The sequence below is a fragment of the Peromyscus californicus genome, unplaced genomic scaffold (assembly GCF_007827085.1).
Source record: "Peromyscus californicus insignis strain IS unplaced genomic scaffold, ASM782708v3 Scaffold_10__1_contigs__length_136768540, whole genome shotgun sequence".
Taxonomy (NCBI): domain Eukaryota; kingdom Metazoa; phylum Chordata; class Mammalia; order Rodentia; family Cricetidae; genus Peromyscus; species Peromyscus californicus.
In genome coordinates this window covers 24,205,118-24,228,901 of record NW_026294391.1, presented here as the reverse complement: position 1 = coordinate 24,228,901, position 23,784 = coordinate 24,205,118, and the positions used below count along the sequence as shown (strand labels likewise).

Sequence of the window (23,784 nt, the reverse complement as noted above, 5' to 3'; positions counted from 1 at the left end):
TCCTTCAGAGGAAGAGAAAGGAGTTCAGAGAGGAGCCAAAGAGGTCAAGGACACCATGGGAAGGCTCACAGAATCTAACTAACCTGGACTCATAGGGGCTCGCAGAGCCTAGACCGACCATCAGAGAGCCTGCATGGGACTGACCTAGGCCCTCTGCATACATGTCACAATTGTGTAGCTTAGTCTTCTTGTAGGACTCCTAACAGTGGGAGCAGGGGCTGTCTCTGACTCTTTTACAGGCTTTTGGGACCCCACTTTTCATACTGAGTCTCCTTACCCAGCCTTAATACATGGGGAGGTGCTTAGTCTTACTGCAACTTGATAGGCCATGTTTTATTGATACTCATGGGAGGCCTGCCCTTTCCTGGATGGAGATGGAAGAGGAGGGAATTAGCGAGTGGGAGGGGAAATAGGGGGGTCTGGAAGGGGAGGATGGGGGGAGGCTGCAGTCACAATGTATAATAAATAGATGAATAAAAAAATAAAAAGAAGCCGGGCGGTGGTGACTCACGCCTTTAATCCCAGCACTCGGGAGGCAGAGCCAGGCGGATCTCTGTGAGTTCGAGGCCAGCCTGGGCTACCAAGTGAGTTCCAGGAAAAGGCGCAAAACTACACAGAGAAAAACCAAAAAAAATAAATAAATAAAATAAAAAGAAATTTAAAAACAGGGGTCTGGGGTATAGCTCAGAGTAAAGTATGTGCTTGGCATGGTTGAGGCTCTGGGTTCAATCCCCAGTAACTCCTCTTGCCCCCAACACACAGTGTACTAGTTAAAAATATGCATCCAATAAAATTCAACACCCATTCATGATAAGTAAACCTTCAGCAAACCAGGACTAGAAGAGAAATCCTTGAAACTCTGAAAGAATATCTACTTGAAACCTCCTCAGACATTATCTTTGATTAAAATCTGTAAGCAGGCCTTTTAAAGGAATAAAAAAGATTTAAAAAATCTGCTGGCATCACTTTCCTCAACATTTCATGGGGGTCTTAGTGCACAGAAGTGAAAGAAAGCATGAGGATTGCAAAGGGATAAACAAATGCATATCAAATACAGGTATATGATTAGATGAGCCAAATGAGTCTATGGGAGATGCAGCATTGTGGTGCTTTGAAAGACGTTGGCCCCCAAAGCGAGTGGCACTATTAGGAGGAATGACCTTGCTGGAGTAGGTGTGGTCTTGTTGGAGGAAGTGTGTCACTGTGGAGTCAAGCTTTGAGGTCTCATATATGCTCAAGATACCACCCAGCATCAGAGACCACTTGCTGTTACCTGCAAGTGAAGAAGTATTACTCTCTCAGCTTCTGTTCCGGCACCCTGTCTGCCTGCACAGCACCATGGCCATGCCTGCCGTGATGATAATGGACAGAACCTCTGAACTATAAGCAAGCCACCCTGTAGACGAATTTCTAAATGGTCTTATTAAATAAAAAAACAGAGCCAGATATAGGGGAGAAAAACTGAGAGATCAGGGAAATAGGGAAAGCCACAGCTAACCTTACCTCACCAACTCCTCAGCTTCCAAATTCAAGCTACTTCCTGTCTACACACGCCTATATGCCTTGCTGTTCTGCCATCTGATTTGCTCTCTCTGTCCAGCTACATCACTTCCTCTTCCTGCCCAGCTTTGTCACTTCTTGTCTGGCTGTAGAGACCTTCAGACCTCCATGGTTAACTAGTGTTAGAATTTAAGGCGTGTGCCACCACACCTGGCTCTGTTTCCAGTGTGGCCTTGAACTCACAGAAATCCAGACAGATCCCTGCCTGCCAAATGATCGGGATTAAGGGTGTGTGCTACCGTTGCCTGACTTCTTTGTTTACTTATAATGGCTGGCTTTTCCCTCAGATCTCCAGGTAAGTTTTATTTATTAAAGCACAAATAAAATGTCACCACATTTCAGCACAAATAAAATATCACCACACCGCCCAATTAAATTTTTCCTTTGTAAGATTTGCTGTGGTCCTGGTGTCTCTTCACAGCAGTAGAAACACTAAGACAAGCATTGAAAGAGTTTAACAAGTGGCTGGAGAGACGGTTTGGTGGTTGAGCACTTGTTGCTATTCCAGAGGACTTGGGTTCAATTTGCAACATCCATATGGTGGTTGAGAACCATCCTTAGCTCCAGTGTACCAGGCACACATGTCAGACACAGATATACATGCAGGCAAAACACCCATACACATAAAATAAATAAATCTAAATGAAAGGACCAAGCAGATCCCATAACAGGCTGCTCAGTCTTCTCTCAGAGATCAGGCCTCAATTTCAGTTTCCTGAGAACTGAGCAAGCAGTTTCTGGGAGGGCCATGAACAAAAAAACATAGTCCTTGTGATAGCTCCCTATCTGCATGTACTCTGACCCTTCAAGGTTCAGCCAATTGTTTACTGTCTGGGACCCCCCACCAACTTAGAGCTATGTGCGAGAGTCAAGGACAAAGCCTGGGCTACTGAGTCAGCCCCCACAGTCAATACGTGCTAAGCCAGCCAGCCTCCATGGCAGCTCAAGGACTTGTCCAGGCTTGCCCCAAAATGATAACTGTAATTCCCAACTAACCCTAGCCAATCAAAAAATTACTAACATGATTGCCACTCGTATAAACCTAGCCAATTAAAAAATTACTAACATGATTGCCACTCGTATAAACCAATCCTGAGTCTGTTCCTATGTAGTCTGTAGACTCCAAGCCCCCTTTGCTTTAAAAACCCTGCCCCATTGCTACTCCGGGTCTCTCCTGCTCTGCTGCTGCGTCAGATGGATGGAGAGTCCCCAGTTAACTCTTTTTGCTTTCGCGTCGGATTCCGGGAGGCAGTTCTTTCCTTCCACCATATGGGTCCCAGGGATTGAATTTAGGTTGCCAAGCTTGATAGCAAGAACTTTGACCTGCAGAGGACTTGTCTTTAAAAGAAAATGCATTTAAATATAAAACAATTAAAAACTGAATGTCTCTTCCATGTGATCTTCCCTCAGTACCAAAAATGATGAGCCTGAACTAATGAACTCACTTCTCTGAACAAATGAGACCAAAATAAAACCCCTGACTCTTAAAGTGTCTACTCAGAGGTGACATTTATCATTGCCACCCACATTCACCAAAACAAGTCACATCTTTTTAGGATCTTCCTAAACCCGGGGGCTCATACAAATCACGTGGTAAAGTTTTATCTGAGTGGCGTGCTGTTGTGGAAATATCCGACTGGGAGAGTCATCATATGTTTGAGTAATAATATAATTGAACACAGGTTATAATCCAGACCTACACTTTATTCATTCCATAACAAAATGAAATTAATGTACCTTTGATAAATTATTTTCCTAGAGATTAGGTTTGAAACACCAACAACAGTAACCTTCAGTCCTGTTCATTAAAGTTAGTTAGAGTGAACACCAGGCATGGAGGTGCATGCCTTTACCCAGCACTCAGGAGCCAGAAGACAGCCTGGTCTACATAGTGAGTTCCAGGCCACCAAGGGCTACATAGTAAGATCCTAGCTCAAAACGGAACAAACAAACAAACAAAAACCTTAAAAGGATTAAATGGAGGACTTCTAAAATGTTGGGTGGGCTAGGTAGAATCCAAACACATATAAATTTATATTGAAATTTTATTGTAGAGCTAGGTGTAGTGGTGAACTCCTTTAATTCCAGCACTCAGGAGGCAGAGGCAGGTACATCTCTGTGAGTTTGAGGCCAGCCTGCTCTTCATAGTGAGTTCCAGGACAGCCTGAGCCACATAGTGAGACCCTGTCTTGAAAAAAAAAGAAAGAAAAATTCTACTGCAATGTTAAGTGATTACCTGCCATGCTCAGAGTTAAATCTCAGAGCATTGAGGTACACAAACCGAACTAAGACCTGCCCAAGCATCTTGATAGATAATTTTAAGAAATAATGCAGGCCAGGGCTGGAGAGATGGCTCAGTGGTTAAGAGCACTGACTGTTCTTCCAGAGGTCCTGAGTTCAACTCCCAGCAACCACATGGTGGCTCTCAACCATCTCTGGCGCTTATAATAAATAGCTAAATCTTAAAAAAAAAAAAAAAAAAAAAAAGAAAAGAAATAATGCAGACCAGTGCTAAAATAAGTGATAAAAATGAAGCACAGAGAATGGGCTAAGTGTGAAATCCCCCAAATTTATGAAATTGTGTGAGAAACATATATTGGAATTAAGTTTCACCACATTTTAAACACAATGATATTATACCATATGGTATCTGTATTTAGGAAGGGGAGGAAAGATGTTTGGGGGGAGGAGACTGATCCAACTTACTAAGAATTCCTAATTTTAGTCTTTACTAAACATGATGGTTTAGTGAACACTTCCTTGCCAAAAAAAATATATAAAGCTAGAAGGAAATATCCTTATCTCCTTTTTCTCCAAGGAAGGAAAGATCTTATGACTTTTATCTTATAGTTAAGAATATCTTGCTTTTAAAATATCAACTTTTGCATGTGGCTAGTCAAAAAACCATAAAGGTTTATTTCTTGGTTTTGGGTTTTTTATTTTTAAACAGGATTTCATTATACAGCCTTGGCTATCCTGGAACTCACTATGTAGATCAGGCTGGGACTAAAGGTGCTCACCATCATACCCTCCCCAAAATAATTTTGACACAAAAATTTGAACGGGTGTAATTGTAACATACAAATGTTCAAGTACCTATGTAAATTCACAGAAGAAACACTTGAACCTTATAAGGGTCAGTGTAGGTTCCTTTGGTTAGTAAAATATGGTTTACATTTTGAGTTAAACACACACACACACACACACACACACACACACACACACACACACACACACCCCAGTCCTGTGAAAAATCAGACATAAAAGGTCATGTATCTTATGACTCCATTTTTGTGAAATGTTTAGATTTGGCAAATTAGAGCCAATATAAATAATCAAGATTTATAGTAAGCCAGGTGGTGGCAGCACACACCTTTAATCCCAGCACTCAGAAGGCAGAGGCGGGTGGAATCCTGTGAGATTGAGGCTAGCCTGGTCTACATACCAAGTTTCAGGACAGCCAGGGCTACACAGAGAAACCCTGTCTCAAAAAACCAAACAAACAAACAAACAAACAGATAAACAGACAACCAAACAAAAAAGATTTATAGGTGTTGGGAACTAGTTGGGGGAAGGGCAGAGAACTCAAATGACTGTTAACTGCTCCCAGACTTCTTAGAAAATAAAAAGATTCTACCATGTTTTCTGGTCACTGGCAAATAGCTTTGTGTACACACTGAAACCCACTGAATTAGAATTTAAAAATCTGCACATGAACATTAAAAAAAACCCCATAACTTGAAAAGTAGTGTTTCTAGGGCTGGGGATGTAGCTCAGGTGAGAGCACTTACAGGGACCCTGGGTTCCATCCTCAGCACCATGCACAGCAGCCACAGCATTACAGGCTTGTCATCCCAGCACTTGGGAGGTGGCAGCAGGAGGATCAGAAGTTCAAGGTCATCCTTAGCTACATAATGGATTAAAGGCTAACTTGGGGGACACCAGAGCCTGTCTCAGAAAACTAGAAAGTAAAAAAAGGAAATATAGTGCTTATATATATGATTTAGGAAGAAATATTTTCAAAGAATTGCTTCTAAATTTGTTGACTGATACCTAGTAAAGTCTGTCATAAATACTAATGGATAACTAAGTCACAAGGCCCTCCCTCTCTCTCTCTCTCTCTCTGTCTCTCTCTCTCTGTCTCTCTGTCTCTCTCTCTCTGTCTCTCTCTGTCTCTCTGTCTCTCTCTCTCTGTCTCTCTCTCTCTGTCTCTCTGTCTCTCTCTCTCTCTCTCTCTCTCTCTCTCTCTCACACACACACACACACACACACACACACACACACACACACACAAATCACCAAACATTTCAGTCTGATAACTTCTTTCAACAACATTCCTCATTAAATATTTTGCAGGGTCTGGCAAGTAAAACAATGAACAAATGGTTTGTTTTGATTTGGTTTTATTTGTTTGTTTGGCTTGGGGTTTTTGTTTTGTTTCATTTTTCCCCCAGACACTATTTCTCTATTTAGTTCTGGCTGTCATGGAACTCACTGTGTAGACCCAGTTGGCCTCTAACTCACAGAGATCCACCTGCCTCTGCCTCCCGAGTGCTGGGATTAAAGGCGGGCACCACAAGACAGGGTCTCAGTATCCCAGGCAGGCCTTGAATTTGCTGTGTAGATGAAGCTGGCCATGAACTTCTGATCCTCCACCTCCTAAGAAATGGTATCACTGGCATGCACAACCACGCCTGGCTCAGGAATTTTCATTTTTGCTGTTCTTCATTTATGTCTGTGACAATGCTATTGAATATTTGAAAGATAACTATATTAGAAAGGGTAAGATTATAAAACAATTGCAAATTAGTTTTATATTGGCTTGGAAATATGTGATCCAAGACTATGTGTGCTTACTCGAAGTTTCTACATGGAGAAGAAAAGCAAAATATCTGCTGTTTTCTAATTCTCCATTCTTTCAAATTGTTTTACCTGCCACCACTGCCTGGCAACACTCATTTCTTGAGGGTTTCCTGTATATTAGGAACTAGTATAGGAGATGGGAATAAACTGGGAGCCAAAGAGACAAATCTATGAGCCACAGAGTTTACAGTTTAGTGAAAGAGACAGGGAATCGTCAGTATAAACGATGAAGGCATTACATTTAAATGGTGAATAAGCTCTGAAACAAATCAGAAAGGGTAGTAGGTAATAAAGCAAATGGCTAGGGAAAGCAAAAGGTGACAACATTTGAGCTAGGGCTTGTGAGAGGTTAAGTCAAGTCATTAGGATTCAGGAATGAGAGCATTCCAAGCCAAAGCAACAGCTAGTGCAAAGGTCCTGTGGTAGGTGTGTGCCGGGCATAGTCAAAGAACAGCAAGGAGGCCAGTTTCCAGTCCATAGCAAGATATATGGGGGTGGGACAGGTGATTTAGTTAGCAAGGGCCTTAGGAAGATAATGGGTCAGGGGCAGATTAGTGAGGCTTTGAAGGTCACTGTAAGAATTCTGACTTTCTCTTAGAGACAGGAACCAACATAGAATTTGAGCAGAAGAGTGACCTGATCTCATTTCATGCGTGCCATGATCATTTTGGCTGTTGATATAACAGGGCCCCAGACCTTAGCACAACTGACTCCATGATGGAAGTGCCATTCAGGCTGTAAAATTCAGCATGTAGACAGCATCACCTGCCAAAACTAAAACAAAGACCTAATCCACCAAAGGCCATAGTTCTGGGAAGGTCTCTAAATGTACTAACCTTGCTTTTTAAATTCTGTAGTTCCACTTCTGGCTAACTGTTCTTGTTAACTAAAGTATGTCAATCCAGGACATAGTTTTTGTGCTTAAAAACTCATCCAGAGAAAGGCTCAGGGCTACAATGGGATCCCTACCACCCAGTGTAGTCGCCTGCTGGCTAATACAGACTTTGTATTGGCTTAATCCCATGTCCGAGCAGTATTTGATGAATACCCCACAACAGTTGTGTTTGAAACATACTGGGGACAACAGAACATGTGTGTGACAGTCTCTTAGCAGGTAGCGTGTATATGATGACTAGTCATCCAGGTGACAATCACCTATATGAGGATGGTGCTGGCTTAGAATCAGGATGGTAGCAGAGAAGATAATATATAGTCAGATTCTAGATTGTTTGGTGCTGGAAATCAAGGGCCTCATGGATATTAAGCATATACTGTATCAGTGAGCTTTACCACCATTTTCACAAAAATATAGATGTGTATATATATACATACATACATATAAACATATATGTGTATTTGTTTGTTTGAGATGTAGCCTTGCCTAGCCTCAAACTCACTATGTAACCAAGGATGACCTCCTGCCTCCACCTCCGAAGTGCTGAGATTATCCACATGTGCCGCCATACCCAGCTCCTTTAAAATAAAACAAAAATCCAAGATTTATTTGTATTATTTTAAATTATGTGTAGGGGCAGGCATGTGTGTCTGCGTGTGAGTGTGTGCACATGTGTGAACATGCTCTTGGAGGCCAGAGGCATCTGATGCCTTAGAGCTGGAGTTATAAATGGTTGTGAGCCACCTGATGTGGGTTCTAGGAACCAAACTTGGGTCTTCTAGAAGTGCAGCAAGTGCTTTTCTTTTTTTGAGAGATAGGGTCTCACTATGTAGTCCTAGCTGTCCTGGAACTCACTCTGTAGACCAGGCTGGTCTAGAACTCACAGAGATCCACCTGCCTCTGCCTCCTGAGTGCTGGGATTAAAGGCGTGTGCCACTATACCTGGCTTCAACAAGAGACAGCTGAGCCATCTCTCCAGCCCCATCTTAAACTTGGGCTTCTTGATATATATTTGGAGTATAACCAATAAATAGAATTTGCTTACTGATTAGTAGACTAATGTGAAAGAAAGCAAGGAGTCAATGTGGACTCCTTATTGGGTTTTCAGTTCAAGTAATACAAGGCAGTCAGGAGAGAAGCAGGAGCTGGAGAGAAGACCCGAAGCTTGATTTTAATCATGTTAAGATGCTTATTAGATATCAGTGTAGAGTTGTCAAGTTGGCCTTTAGATTTATGGGCCTGGGATTCAGAGGGGAGATGCAGGCCTGGGAAAGAGTGGTAAGTCCTGAGTTCTAGAAGCCATGGAATTAGATAAGATCACCAAAGGATGGGTAGACACAGAAGAGATTAGAGGCATAAAATGTGGGGCATTCCACTATTAAAAGGTCAGGAAAGCAAAGAACTGGCCGAGATAGAGTGACTCATGGAAGGGAAAAACAGGCCAAGAGCAACCTGCTCCAGCCATGAGAAAAACAAAAGGAAGTGAAAACTGGGGATGCTGGTCCAGGCCTGTACCTCATCTCAGCACTCAGGAGGCCGAGGCAGGGGGATTTACATGAATTTGAAGCTACATAATAAGTTCCAGATCAGCCTGGGCTGCTGAATGAGAGACACTCCCCCCCCCTCCCCACCACACATGCACGCATGCACGCACACGCAAAATTCATTCATTCATTCATACATACAAGAAAATGATCAAATGCTCCTGATTGGTTTCAAGGCTAAGAATTATCCCTTGAATATAGTATCATTGAGGATGGAGGCTGTTGGTAACTTAGACACATGGAAAGAATATTGTCAGCTAAGAAGCCCCAGCCAAAAGTGTGGACACTTCCTTGTCTGTTGCTGTGGGCAGGCAGCCTCTCACCAAGTGAATACACACAGGCATGACTGAGCACTCAGTAGGTCTTGGATGGAGCCTGGGTCCCTCTGTACTTCTTTCCAGTTGACCGCAGGGTCCCCAGTGTGAGGGCTTCACTGTAGCTGGCTGCATCTGCACTGTTAGATGACAAGGTTCTTTGCTGACCATAGATCTAACTAGGAACACAGAATGCCAACGGATTGGGTTGATTCTAAAAGATTTTCTATTTCTCCAGGGGCTTATCATTGATGAGCTTAATCTGTAGCTTAAAAAACAAGGAAGAGGCCTGTGTGGTGCCACGATCCTTTTATCCCGGCACTTGGGAGACAGAGGCAGGTGGATCTCTGTGAGTTCGAGGCTAGCCTTGTCTACATAGCAAGTTCCAGGACAGCCAGAGCTACATAATAGAAGGACCCTGTCTCAAAAGCCTGTGTGTTTTGGCGGGGGTGGGGAGGTGGGGGGGGTTCCTCCAGTAGGCCTGTGAAGTTGTGTGCAGAAACTAAATGTCAGGGCCCAGAGAACTACCCTGACAGCTTTAGAGGTGCTGGGAATCTTGCTGTTCATTTGGCAGGGGTCTGGCTGTGGTGGCCCTTCAAAGCCCACTTTGAAGAAGACTGCCATTATTTCTCTTTTGTATGTATGGATAATTAGGACATTAAAGGCTCAGAAATACACAACAGATGCTCCATTTCCTTCTCTCAGGTAATCAGATGTTTTGTTAACAGCTGTATTGAAACACAGTTCACTTATTTAAAGCATACAAGTCAGTAATGACTAGCCCTTTTCATAGAGGTGTATGTCCGTCCCCACAATCTATTTTGTCTTTTCAGTTTTTGATCTAATAAAATATATGCATCTTTGGTGATGGGGATTGAACCATGGGCATATAATAAATCACCAATATCCAAAACCACAAAATTGTATAACTTAATGGTGTACCATGTGATGTTTCCATACATGTATGTATTAAGTGATGAAATCAGGTTAACATTTTGTTTTATTAAACATTACGTTTTTTGAGCAAAAGCATTCGATATCTTTTCTTGTAACTTAATTTTTAAAAAGTTTATTAATGTATTTGTTGTGTGCGTGCATGCATGTGCTCCACAGCAGTGTGTGCAGGTCAGAGTACTCCAACTCGCTGGGTCAGTTTTCACTCTACTTTATGGGCTCCAGAGATTGAACCCATGTCGTCAGGCTTGGCAGTAAGCGCTTTTACCTGCTGAACCACCTCACTGGCACTTAACATACTGCCAATGCAACAACTCAATAGTTGCTGAATTTATTTATTTATTTATTGATTGATGTTGAGGATTAACCTAGGACCTCATGCATGCTAGTAGTTCTACCACTCAGCTACATCTCCAGGCTTAACTTTTTTTTTTTTTTTTGAGAAAGAACTCATGGCTTGAACTTGCTATGTGGCTGAGGATGACCTTGAACTTCTGATCCTCTTGCTTCTACCTTTGAAATGCTACCTTTGAAATGCTAGGATTACAGGTGAGTAGGGTAGCACCATGCCAGGTTAATGTTGTGCTAAGGACTGAACCCAAGGCCTTGTGTAAGTATACTACCAACAGAGCTACATTCCCTTCTTGTGACTTTTTAAAGATAGTGCATAGTTGCTATCTGTAGTTACCCACCAGGCAATAGGAAACCAGACTTCCTTCTCCTGACTACAATTCAGTACCCATTGACCAACAATTTTAGGGCATTTATTTATTTATTTTTTTTTTTGGGTAAAGATTTATTTTATTTATTTATTTATTTATTTATTTATTTATTTATTTATTTATTTATTTATTTATTTATTTATTTATTATGTATACAGTTTGTCTGCATGCATGCCTGAATTCCATAAGAGGGCATTAGATCTCATTACAGATGGTTGTGAGCCACCATGTGGCTGCTGGGAATTAAACTCAGGACCTCTGGAAGAACAGCCAGTGCTCTTAACTTCTGAGCCATTTCTTTAGCCTGTTTTTTGTTTGTTTGTTTTGAGACAGGGTCTCTCTATGTAGCCCTCACTATCCTGGAACCCACTATATAGACCAGGCTGGCCTGGAAAGCACAGAGATCTATCTGCTTTTGCCTCCTGAGTGCTGGAATTAGAAGCCTGTGCATACCAGGCTATCATATATTTTTATTACTTCTGTGTGGTGATACATTGTGTACCCTAATAAATTTGCCTGAAGATCAGAGAACAGAACAAGCCACTAGATTAAACATAAATGCCACACAGTGGTGACACACACCTTTAATCCTAGCACTCAGGAGGCAGAGATCCATCTGGATCTCTGTGAGTTCAAGGCCACCCTGGACTACATGAGATTGATCCAGTCTAGGAGAGAAACAGAGCTGGGCAGTGATGGCACACACTTTTAATCCCAATACTTGGGAATCACAAGTCTTTAATCCCAGCACTTGAGATCTCATGCCTTTGCTACAAGTAGTATTTGGGAAGCACACATGCCTTTAATCCCAGCACTAGGAAGGAAGTGATATGGCTTGGCAGAGAAAGGTATATAAGGTATGAGGAGATAGGAATTGAAGGCTTTCGGCTGAGCTTTTTCAGGCTGAGGAGTCCTAGAGATAAGACGTGGCAGTGGCTTTTTCCTTTGTCTCTGATCTTTCAGCATTTACCCCAATATCTGGTTCCAGGTTTCATATTATAAGACCATTTTAGATTTCGAGCTCCACTCCTGAAAATTCTGTGTCCCTTTTACCTCATTTTAAAGTACGTTCGTTAAAGTTATATAGAAACTTTCTGCTCAACCATTTGTGAGATTTTGCAAAGCTATGAGCAAAAAAGCCCATCTACTGAATGGAAACAAAACTGCAGAAATAGAAACTTCTGCCTGAAACTAAGACCAGCCTGCCCAGTGGCCTCATGAATACCAAGACACAAAATCCACTTAAAATTGTGGGACCTTTGCTGTTAGACATGGGTGGATACAGACCCTAGCTTTCTTCCACCGAGCTATGCATGAATTCAGCTGTCAGATACGAGTTATGTATGATGCAGATTAGATAAGTGCCATATTGTGGTCATATTGTGGCCAAGGAAATTGAAACTGGTTTTGTAGCTTTCAGTCCTCCATCGTATAAGGCAGTGTTTCTCAACCTATGGGTCTCGACCCCCTTGTGGGTCAAGCGACCCTTTCACAGGGGTTGCCTAAGACCATCAGAAAACACAGATATTAAATTATAATTCATAACAGTAGTGAAATCACAGTTATAAAGTACCAACTAAAATAATTTTATGGTTGGGAGTCACAACATGAGGAACTGTATTAAAGTGTCACAGCATTGGGAAGCTTGAGAACCACTGATTTAAGGAGAGGCACAGTAGGTGGAGTCCAGTCAGATGACTCAGGGCCTCATGGATACTCTTGGAAATTTCTTAATGTTTTCTTTCAATCCACAAAGGTAAATGTGGTAAATTATGATGCCATTTGGCATCTTTTATAAGCAGCTGCATCTGTGTTTACATCATTTCAGAAGTGATTATATTCTGAAGATAAAAAGCAGTTTCTAAATGAATAATATTTTAATTTGCTTCTTAGTTTTGTAACTTTTCCGTGTCTGCTTTAGATTTTCAGAAATGTGTCATCATTTGAAAAGGATTAACAGGGCTAGGGATGTGGTTCAGTCTGTAGAGCATTTGCCTAGAATGCACAAAGTCCTGGGTTCAATCTCCAGTACCCCATAAAATCAAGCATGCCTATAATCCCAGCACTGGGGAGGTGGGAAAAGGAGGATCAGGCATTCAAGGTCATCTTTGGCTATGGTTACACAGTGAGTAGTGAGTTCAAACCCAGCCTGGTCTACATGAGATGCTATCTGAAATAATAATAGTGATGTTGACGACAATGATGAGTGCCTGGAACTGACTCTCATATTCATGTTTCACTTTTTTTTCATGACAGGTTTCTCTGTGTAGCCCTTGGAACTTGCTCTGTAGACCAGGCTGACCTGGAACTCAGGGATTCACCTACCTCAGCTTCCCTAGTGCTGTGATTAAAGGCGCACACCACCACTGCCCAGCTCGTTTTCATCTTTAAAGAAAGTAAGAATATACATCCACAAAAAATTCATATAAGAACTTTGAGGCAAGCCTCAGCTACCTTGCATGTATGTTTTTCTATTTTATTTTTTAACTTTTTAAATTCTAAAATCACCCACTTTTCAAAACAGCAGAGAGCCACATGATATCACAAAAAGGATTCAAGGAGGCTCCTGTGTGTCAGAAGAGTTAGCATCTGGCAAGGCAAAATGTTCGATCCTTTCAACACAAGTTTCTGACAGGGTGTGGTAACATCTTTGGCGACCTTATTTTAAATATAAAGAGGATTGCATGAAGTTGTCATTGGTTGGTCCATCTGATTATGGCACTCTTCTGAAACTAAAAAGTTACTTCTTACAATCTGGGTGCTTAATAAGTACCTCTGGGAGACATAAAAATACTGTGGCAAAATATTTTGCATTTGCTGGGCATTATAAAAAAAAAAAACAAAGCAATTTGACCTAAAAGAGGAAGGCCCAGCCCCAGCAAAGGCAGTGGAGTACTGCCAGCCGCAAGCTTCCTGCCTGGCACTTAGAAATGGTATCAGGGAATGAAAGAAGCCTCTCATCACAGGAAATACCCAGGGAAGAGACAGAGCCACAATTGTACTCAATTCTTCACTTTAAAAAGTACAGACAAAGGAGACTGATTCGGGAAAACCCATGGAGAAAACCTTCCCACATTCAGGTATTAAAATGGATGTTTTCACCCTATGTAGTTACCATGGAGACTGGGGCACAGGCTGACATTTTGCACTGTTATTTGACTATTGACCATAGGGAGGAAATTTTGAATTGGGCATATTTTATGAAACAGCCATTTGCAAAACTGCTAAGGGCTCCATCAACTATCATGATGCAGACAAACCATTCTTTCTGTACTTTTTTTTCACTTTTAAAAAGTTTTACTCGAATTGCTGTTTTGTCTTCATGTGCATCTGTGCGAGGGTGCCAGATTCCCTGGAACTGCAGTTACAGACAGTTGTGAGCTGCCATGTGGGTGCTGAGAATTGAACCCAGGTCCTCTGGAAGAACAGCCAGTGCTCTAACTGCTGAGCCATCTCTCCAGCTCCTCTTTTTATTTGACCACTGTTAATGGCCACTTAACTGGTGTTCCCACATCCATCCTTGTTTCTCTCATCACTCAACAAAGCAGCTACAATGATCTTCCTAAAAGGCACTCAAATCCCACGACAACCAATTGCTTGGCTTTAATGTTTTTTCTTCCCCAAAGTCTTTATCATTATCATGAACTCTGTGGCTCTTTCACACTGTCTCTCATTCACATCAGTTGTCTCTTATAATCAGGCACCTTCTCATCTTGGAGTTTTCACAGTTGCTCTTTGTTCCTATAAGGGCAATTTTAAATTAGAATCTACCCTACCAGCAACTGTAAAGAAACTCTTTCTTGCGTGCCTTTAATCCCCCAGCACTTGGAAGGCAGAGGCAGGAAGATCTCTGTGAGTTCAAAGCCAGCCTGGTCTACAGAGCTAGTTTCAGGAAGTCAGGGATTCATAAAGAAATCCTGTCTCAAACAAACAAATAAATTCACTCATCCCTCCCTCCCTCACACTTTCTCGCTCTGGTATAAGACACAGTGTGAAAGAATGATCTATACTCAGAAGATGTAACTGTCTCATTGACCGAAAGAATAAAACCCATATCACCATTTCCCTAGTTACAAAACTAACTGACAAAGCTTATGGGAAATGAGGACCACACACATTTTAAAAAAATCTTGGAAAAAAATCTTGGAGAATAAGAGATTTTTCCATTTTGAGTGCTTTTATTTTTGGTAAATGTAGGTTACAAAATCTCAATACAAATACTCATACACAGATACATAGAAAACCCCAATACCAACACCAACTTAAACAAATTAAACTTGGTTTTCATGTGCTGTGTGTACTCTCATATAACCACCATCCAGGTTTTAAGATCATTCCAAATCACATGAAACCACACTTTGTGAAACTTTTGAGTTTTTGATGACTTTGTAAATTTCTGTTTAAAGGACTAACACATTGCATTACGATGAACAGCCCTGGAATGCAAAATGGAGAAAATACAACAAAATGTAATTCAGATTTGACAGCCTCAAGTTGGTTTCTTTAAAACATATGAAATAGAAGTGCATGTTAGTGTTATGCATCTGTTGGGGAACTGTCATGAGGAGGTAAAATATACAGAAAAAGCCTATAGATTCTATTGAAGGAATACTGGGGATTTAAGGAACAATAACTGATGAAAACATGTGAGTTTACATGGAACTAAGAAATATACTCTTTAATATGATAAAAATCAATGAATGGTAGCTTATACCCCAAACCACAGCACTCCAGAGATTGAGGTTAGCCAGTGTGAGTTCAAGCCCAGCTTGGGCTACAGAGTGGAGACAGTCTTATAAAAACAGAAACTACTCACATGGCTCTGTCAAACAACAAAAGAAAAAAATGTGTCTCTAAACACCTACTAAACTGTAAAAGGAGTACATATCCAAGCTTCTGTGTGGATCATGCCTAAAATTGTTTTATATGTTAAAAAATCAAAACTCCAAATAACAAATATTCTATCATTTTAAAGGAAAAAAATAGTCATAATCGCATAAAATTATGCATACAAATCAGTAAACACTGTTCGCAAAGGCCTTAGAGAAGTGATTTCCTCTTCAGTTAATAGGTAAATAAATGTTGATAAATTCAAAGGCGGAGGGCGTGAACCTCCTCTGACAACTAGCACCATTTTCATATAAACAGGATTTTTAATACACATGCATTTGAAGACATGGAAGATTCCTAACAATAAGAAACTATGTATCATAAAGACTTTATGAAGAGCTCACACAAAGGAAAAAATGCATAGCTCTAAGCCAAATTCTAACTTACAGTGCAACTTTTTTAAAGACAGACTTGTAAAAACAAGAAAATTAAAGACAAAAGGATAAAACTCTAGTCATGTAAACTTAGAGGCTCCAAACGCTATTTGCTTAGCACCCATTTCCAGAGGTACACTTTTTGTAAAGTCAGTATTAAGACGTTCTCAGACTTTGCATCTTTTTGTTTTGGCATTGTTTCTCTACATAATCCCGGCTAGCTTCAACCATGGGATTCTGCCTCAGGATCTCCAATGCTAGGATTACAGGCTTGAACCACCACAATGCTCTTTTAATATATATATATTTGAGACAGGGACTTTACAATCTAAACTGTCCCTGAACTCACATAAATCCTGCTTCATCCTCCCTAGCATTTGGATTACAGGCATGTGCCATCACACTTGCTTCAGAAGGAAGCTGGAAAATATGGGATCAGTGTGAGGCAGATTACCTATAGTTATATAACCTGGTTAAGCCACTGAAGCTCTGTGGGCCTCTTTCCTCATATGTAAAGTCTCCAGAACAACATTCATTTCTTCAGAACTATAGAAAGGCTCAAATGAGAGACTCAACTCTAACTGCAACTTAAAGTAAACTGAGAAATGACCAGAGCAATGTTGATGCCTTGGTCCCATGCCATAGGTTCAGGCTTGCCTCTCGGTACCAGTATACTTCAATGCTAACCAGAAAACTCTACTGTATATTTACTCCTGAGACCCCCAGGCCTGCAGCTATATCAGTGCTTCTCAAAGTATCCCAGAGGATGACCTGGAGATTCTGCCAAGATGCACATAAGGACTCAAGGAGTATTGGGCTAGAGAATCTGCCTCTCTAACATGCTTTCAGGCTGTGTGGAGCTACAGTGCCATTCCGATTAAAGTACTAAATGGCCACAAAGTACAACGTGATAGTCTTCTACTCTTCCCAAACAACTTTTAGCAATTGCGGCTTGTCCTTTGGCAAACAACTCTCTTTCTTTATTCCCAGGACTGTAGTAAGAACAGTATACCAAACCAGGCATTACGGTAGTGTACACCTGTAATCCCAGAACTCAGGAGACCGAGGCCAGCTTTGGCTACATAGTGAGATCTTTCACAAACCAAAATCACCAAGACAAAAATAACAGTAAGATTCTGTAAAAAATGAGTACAAAAGGGCTATGTTATACATATAAAACACATGCCCCTGAAGGGATTATTTACAAATTACAAGCACACCCAGTTGCTATGGTACCACTGCTCCCCACATTCATTACAAATGACATAGGTCATTTGTTCATCTGGGTTTGAATTCTGCACCCAACTTGGAAGGAAAAGTGTTCCTCTGGCAATTACAGTGACCTTGCAGTTGTATTTCTCACAGCGCTTGCACTTTATTTTATTTGTCTGTGTACCATCAACTGTGTTGGGAAGGTGATGTTCCTGAATACTGGATTTTGTGTAGGAAGCTCTCAACTGCTTCAGCTCCTCATTTGCCATGTCCAGGACAGTCATTTCAGCAAATTCTCTTGCAGACATGGTTCCAGAGAGGAGGTTTTGTTGTAAATGAGAATTCCTGGGGTTGCTCAAATTGGCAACTTTGCTTCGAATACAAGTTTTATACTTTTTGATGTTGCTTGAATGAAGAGTAAAAATGTGCTCTTCAATTTCTCTTGCCAAGTTCTGCCACAAATCAGTTTTTGTGTGATCTGTGGAAGAACTAGCTAATGCTGTGTAAAGAAGCTCTACACCTTTAGATCTAACAGACACTAGGGGATCTTGTAACACACTTGAGCTCTCGCTAGTAGATTCAGAATCATCACCCCTCAAATATTCACTAATTTCCATTTGAGTGGTGCTACTTTCAGACCCAATTGCTGCAGCGGGCTTTGCAGCATCTTGGGATGCCATCTTAGAGAGAGAACTGCAGAGACCTGATATCTCATCATGACTAGAACCTAATGCCTCATCCTGGCTCACATCCTGAGAAACTGCTGCACTTTCTTCTTTACTAACATCAGAATGGAGTGATTTGAGGCTTTCCTTTGTTTTGAAGGGTGTACTCTTATAGAAAGCTCTCCACTTGGCTAGCAGACACTTGGCCTTCTTTTTCAAAGTCACTGAGGGGCAGTTTTTGAGGACTCTGTATACAGCTCTAACTACATCTGTCTCCTGGAGATGCTCCTTAGACACATAAATCATTTCTAGCTCAGTAAGCTGTTTGCCAATATCCTCAAAATACCTTTTAGACACCAGCTGCTCAATCAGGGAAGCCCTGGCAATGATTTGTTTTTTGTCAGACATCTTCACAGCTGTAAAGAAAAAAAAAAAGATGGTTCAAGGTTCAATCTTTTTAAGCTTGCCTTTACTAGTTGCAGCTCCTGAAGCATGAACTAGCACTTCTGCCAGTTTTCCATGTGTTGTTTTCTGAAGGAGTAATGTGATATAAATGGGTGTGGCAGATTAGATAATACAGGAATTCGAACTACTCAACTTTCAAGACCTTTATTCTCATTAGCTGAAGGAAAAAAATGGCTCTGCAAAGTTTCAGCAGAACATTCAAAGACTTGCTAGAATATCAGCTATAACTTATCCACCTCCAACTGTACAAATCAGTATCTTTCTAGATTAAGATTATTCAGGAACCTAGCACGGTGGTGTATGTTTACAATCCCAGCACTTGGGGATGGAGACAAAAAGAACTTGAGTTTTAATGCAATCTTTAGATACATAGAAAATTTGAGGCTAGCTTGAAATGCATGAGACCCTGTCTCAAAAAAAATTAGTTCATATTGGATGGAATTTGGTGATTGTGTTGGGAATGAAATCATGCTCATGTAAGCATCCATAAGATAATGCTAAGCAAATATTGGGCTATTTTCTCCTTATATTCAGTTATGAGATTGAGATACTTAATGCCTTTATAATCTTTATAGTGATACTTTTCTGAATATAAAAAAGGAAACAAAAGTGGGGATACTACTGTCTGAACCAATATAAAGAAACATATTACAGGTTGGGAAGCAGGTCTAGTGAACACTGAAAGTCAACAGGATACAATGTGCTGACACTTGAGCTGTTGGGAAAACAGGGTCACATCCAGATGACCCACTTACTCTTTATTTAGAAATACTTTTAGATTTACAGAAAAGTTGTGAAAAGTAAGAATACCACTATTTCCTTTATGCAAATTCATATGCCATATAAATGTATTTTAAAATTCCCCTATTGTAGGATCTTTTTTTTCAAGTTTGAAGAAAATTCTTTTCTTTTTTTGTAATTTTATATGTATAGGTATTTTGCTTGCCTGCATTTATGTCTGTGCACAACATACATGCTTGGTGCCTGTGGAGGCCAGAAGAAAGTATCAGATCCTCCTGGACTGGAGTTACAGATGGTTTTCCTTGCAGAGTTTGGCTTCATTAACTCTTATGCATGTATTTTCTTCTGCTTAAAGTCCTTTAGACATTCCCTTCTACTCACAGGATGGAGTCTAGGCTCTGTCCATGTGATGAACAACACCTCACCCTGTCCCTCTGCCTTCACTACTCTCAATCACAGACAGGCACGGCCCAGCCGTGTCTTTGCTTCAGCAGCTCCCTAAACCTAGCCTCATGCTATCACCACAGATGCTTCTTACCCCTGACCATGAATTAGAATCATGCGAGGAAATCAAACAAAAACTAAAGCAAACAATGCCAGGGCCTCAGCCCAGATGGAATGAACGGGCATTTGTTCAGTTCTCCAGCCAATTCTGATTTAAACTACACAAAGGGACTGATCCCTCCACCCCACCCCACCAATAGGTTGCCAAGAGTTCCAAAGAGAGCTGCAGTCCTACTCCTGGACTGAATACACAAAACCTCTCTAACTTCAGACTTTGTTAAGTAAGTCCTATTACATAAGAAACTATTAAATACATTGCTGTGTACAATTCAGATTAGAACCTTTTGTGATTATAATGTGGTGCAGTAAATGTTGTGATGTATACAGTTCCTGATATTCTCGAATACTACCTCAACAGTGGGAGGCAATGAACATTTACTGAGCAAGTCTATGGTGCTATTCTTGTTCAGGTTACCTCAATTTGCACAATAAGCCTGGATGTGAATTTCATTAACAACTGAGAAAATCTGTGAAAAACATCAAATAATTGCAATGTTTTCATGTTTACCATATTTAAAAGCATTTTTGTCTACATTTCCCACAAAGGACTAATATCTCTTTTATTCCCTTGAACATACCTACCTGGCAAACAAGTGACAACGTGTTCAGAATGCTTTCTCTCCTTTCAGAGTGTGAGTTTCACTTCTTGTCACTGTACAGCAACTTGCTTGTTGTATCTAGGTCCTGGAAGACAAAGTCCACCTCAATTCTTGTTTTTTTAAAAAAAAAATCATTCAAAAATCATCATAAAACTAGAAAGGGGACAATGAGAAGAGGGCGGGGGAAGAGAGGGTAGTAGAATACGTGTGACATTATTTGGGGCAAGGAAGGGAATCTGTCAGAGTGGGGAAGGGAATATGGAGAGGGCAGTGGGTGAGGGAAAGAAAGAAATCAGAATAAAATATAATGACTTCTACAAATAAAAATGCCATAACAAGGGCTGGAGAGATGGCTCAGAGGTTAAGAGCACTGGCTGCTCTTCCAGAGGTCCTGAGTTCAATTCCCAGCAACCACATGGTGGTTCACAACCATCCGTAATGAGATCTGGTGCCCTCTTCTGGCCTGCAGGCATACATGAAGGCAGAACACTGTATACATAATAAATAAATAAATTTTTTAAAAAATGCCATAACAAAACGTAATATTCTGAGCCAGGTGGTGGTGGTGGTACATGCTTTTTTTTTTTTTTTTTTTTTTTTTTGGTTTTTCGAGACAGGGTTTCTCTGTGTAGCTTTGCGCCTTTCCTGGAACTCGCTTTGGAGACCAGGCTGGCCTCGAACTCACAGAGATCCGCCTGGCTCTGCCTCCCGAGTGCTGGGATTAAAGGCGTGCGCCACCACCGCCCGGCGGTACATGCTTTTAATCCCAGCACTCAGGAGGCAGAGGCAGGCTTAATCTTTATAAAGTGACTGACAATTATGTAAATATACAATAGAAGGTTTAAAAAAATTAGCCAGGGGCGAGCAAGATGGCTCAGTGGGTAAAAGTTCTTACCACTAAGCCTAACCATGTGAGTTCAATCCCTAGAACATAACAGAGGAAGAGAACTGACAAGTTGTCCTCTGACTTCTACATGGACAACATGGCACATGTGCATTCACACACAATAAATAAATGTAATTTTAAAATAAATAAATAATTTATGCCAGGTATTCTAGCACACATATAATCCCAGCACTCAGGAGGCTAAGACAGGAGGGTTGTCAATTCCAGACGGCTTGAGTTCATAGTGAAACTTTTTCTAAAAAAGCATTTTAAAAAGATTTAATATCTACCATACCAGGTGTCGTTCCAGGACAGGAGGTCAGCAGATATTTTCTGTAAAAGGACAGATAGGAAGTACTTTAGACTTCTGGTACAGGACTTTTCAACTCTGTTACTTTGGTAGAAGAAAGAACAGACAACAAATACTGAATGGGGCTGGAACAATGGCTAAACAGTTGAGTATGTACTGCTCTTGCAGAGGACCCAAGTTCAGTTTCCAGCACCAACACTGGGTGGCTCACAACTGCCTGTAATCCAGCTTTGGGAAGATCTGATGCCTCTGGCCTCCAATGGCACTGGCACTCAGGTGCACATGCCCAGGCATCCACATACAATAAAACATAATCAAATATGCAGGCTGGGACTGGGGAGATGACTCAGCTGGTAAACTGCTTGCTGTGCAATGAGGACCTGGGTCTGGATCCTCAGCATCCACACAAAAAGCCAGGCTTATGTTATGGTACACACCTGTAATTCCGGCAATGGAAGGGAGACAGGTGAACCTTTGGAGTTCACTGGCCAGGCAGTCTAGCTGAACTGGTGAGTTTCAGGTTCAGTGGCAGACCCTGTCTCAAAAACAAAATGGGGAGGACAGTAATTGAGAAAGATATCTAAGTTGTCCTCTGTTTTCCAGGCATGCATGGTTGAGGGGGGGGGGGGGTGGTGGTGCTGAAGATGAGGCTCAGTTTGCACAGCGCTAACTTAGCGTGCAGAGGGGTCTGAGTTTGCCCTCCCCCCAGCACTGTACAAAGCCGGTGAAGGCCAGTAAGGGCTACAAGAGACCCTATTTCAAAGCAGAAAATGGGCAGTCTGTATTTGGCCACAGGACATTGTTAACGCTTTTCGTAGAGCAATGCTGTCCCACATAAAGATTTCAAGCCACAAAAATAATTTTTTAAAATGTGTAATAGTCATGTTAAAAACTGGCAGGATTAATTATAATTTTACTTGGCCCAGTATATCTAAATATTTTTTCCTTTAGAGAAATGTGGTGCTGGGGATCAAACCCAAGGTCTTGTGCATACTAAAATATGTGCTCTACCACTGAGCTACATCCAAGCCACACCCCAATACTGTCCTTTCAAAATCTGATATAAACGGGTATTTTAATTTGTGTTAATTCTCAAATATCTGTTGTGCTTTACATTTGTAACACATTCCAATTCAGATCAGACACATTTCTTGGCAGTTGTAATTCAGTCCTAGAACATATGCTGATAAAATGCTTATACATTTTTACTGTTGACACATGAGTATGGATATGTGTACACACATATATGTATATGTAATTGCGTGGACATATAAAAGCTTTTATAGTATGAGTAGGTACTACAATGTTTTGCCTAAATGCACTCAGACGCTTGGAAATATGGAATTATTATGGGAAGGGCGTACACACATCTGTACTAAAATAGCCTAAACGCGAAGAAAAACGACAGGAATGTTCATGGTGGAAATTTCCAGAAACTCTGGGAACAAACCAGCAGTAACCCATACGTTTAAGTCTCTCAACAGCGAAGGGGAGAATCGAACCTTCTAGCACTAGGTTATACCCAACTACCTAACAGTCGAGCTCCACAGGAAGGCCCGCCCAGAGAGATTCCGGTGGGTGGGGTTGAATACTAAACAAAGCCTGAAGAAATCCATCCCCGTGGTGCGGCCCTGAGGCCTACAGACGCGCAATGGCGACACGCCGTTCGGCCCGCCCAAGGGACCTCAGCTAAAGGGGAGGAGGGAATTCAACCTTAGAGCCGCCCAGGCACAGGGCGCGACGGAGCGCCTCTGCGAGCGGGGATGGGCTTCCGCTGGAAACCGGAGTTAGCCCTTCAGCGGGGGCGAGCTAACGGAAATGGCGGAAGGCCGCTCTCCAAGAAGCGCGGTCACCGCCCTAACGTCCTCAGCGGGGCCAGAAGCGCAGGCGCCGTCCTAGTGTCCTCACGCCGCCGGAAGCACAGGCACCGCCCTAGTGTCCTCACGCCGCCGGAAGCGCAGGCACCGCCCTAGCTCCTTGCGCGCGCGCGGGGGGGGAACTTCCGGTTCTCAGGACCGGATGACGTAACCTCCACCAGTCCTAAACATTCCGGCGAGAGCACGCCGGCATGGGGCCTGACGCTGCCGGACCCGGGAAATAGCGCCTGCGCAGAGCGATCCGAAGGGGTGGGGGCGGTCTCCTAGCTGTTCCCGGAGGGAGAAGCTGAGCCACCAAGTGAAACTATCGTGGCTGCGGTTTTTCAGTGGCAAAGTTTGTTGGCGTGCC

The 23,784-nt window shown here is 41.7% G+C and overlaps 1 protein-coding gene across 2 annotated transcripts; it reads right to left on the bottom strand.

Annotated features, from left to right (window-relative positions):
• Positions 1–15,008: 15,008 nt before the first annotated feature.
• Tceanc (transcription elongation factor A N-terminal and central domain containing) lies at positions 15,009–23,445 on the bottom strand. 2 transcript variants are annotated; one of them, XM_052715842.1, is made up of 5 exons: positions 23,272–23,445; positions 21,996–22,093; positions 21,544–21,581; positions 20,346–20,447; positions 15,009–18,409 (listed from the first exon to the last, which is right to left on the bottom strand). In XM_052715842.1, exon 5 carries the CDS (start codon positions 18,399–18,401, stop codon positions 17,325–17,327), a length of 1,077 nt encoding a protein of 358 aa, XP_052571802.1. In that variant the 5' UTR covers positions 18,402–18,409; positions 20,346–20,447; positions 21,544–21,581; positions 21,996–22,093; positions 23,272–23,445; the 3' UTR covers positions 15,009–17,324. The 2 variants fall into 2 exon arrangements, with proteins under 2 accessions (XP_052571802.1, XP_052571891.1); XM_052715931.1 differs by having other exon boundaries at positions 21,996–23,445.
• Between the last annotated feature and the right edge of the window lie 339 nt (positions 23,446–23,784).

Excerpts from the sequence above, each read along its gene's own strand:
- Tceanc (XM_052715931.1), bottom strand. The coding sequence starts at position 18,401 with ATGTCTGACAAAAAACAAATCATTGCCAGGGCTTCCCTGATTGAGCAG.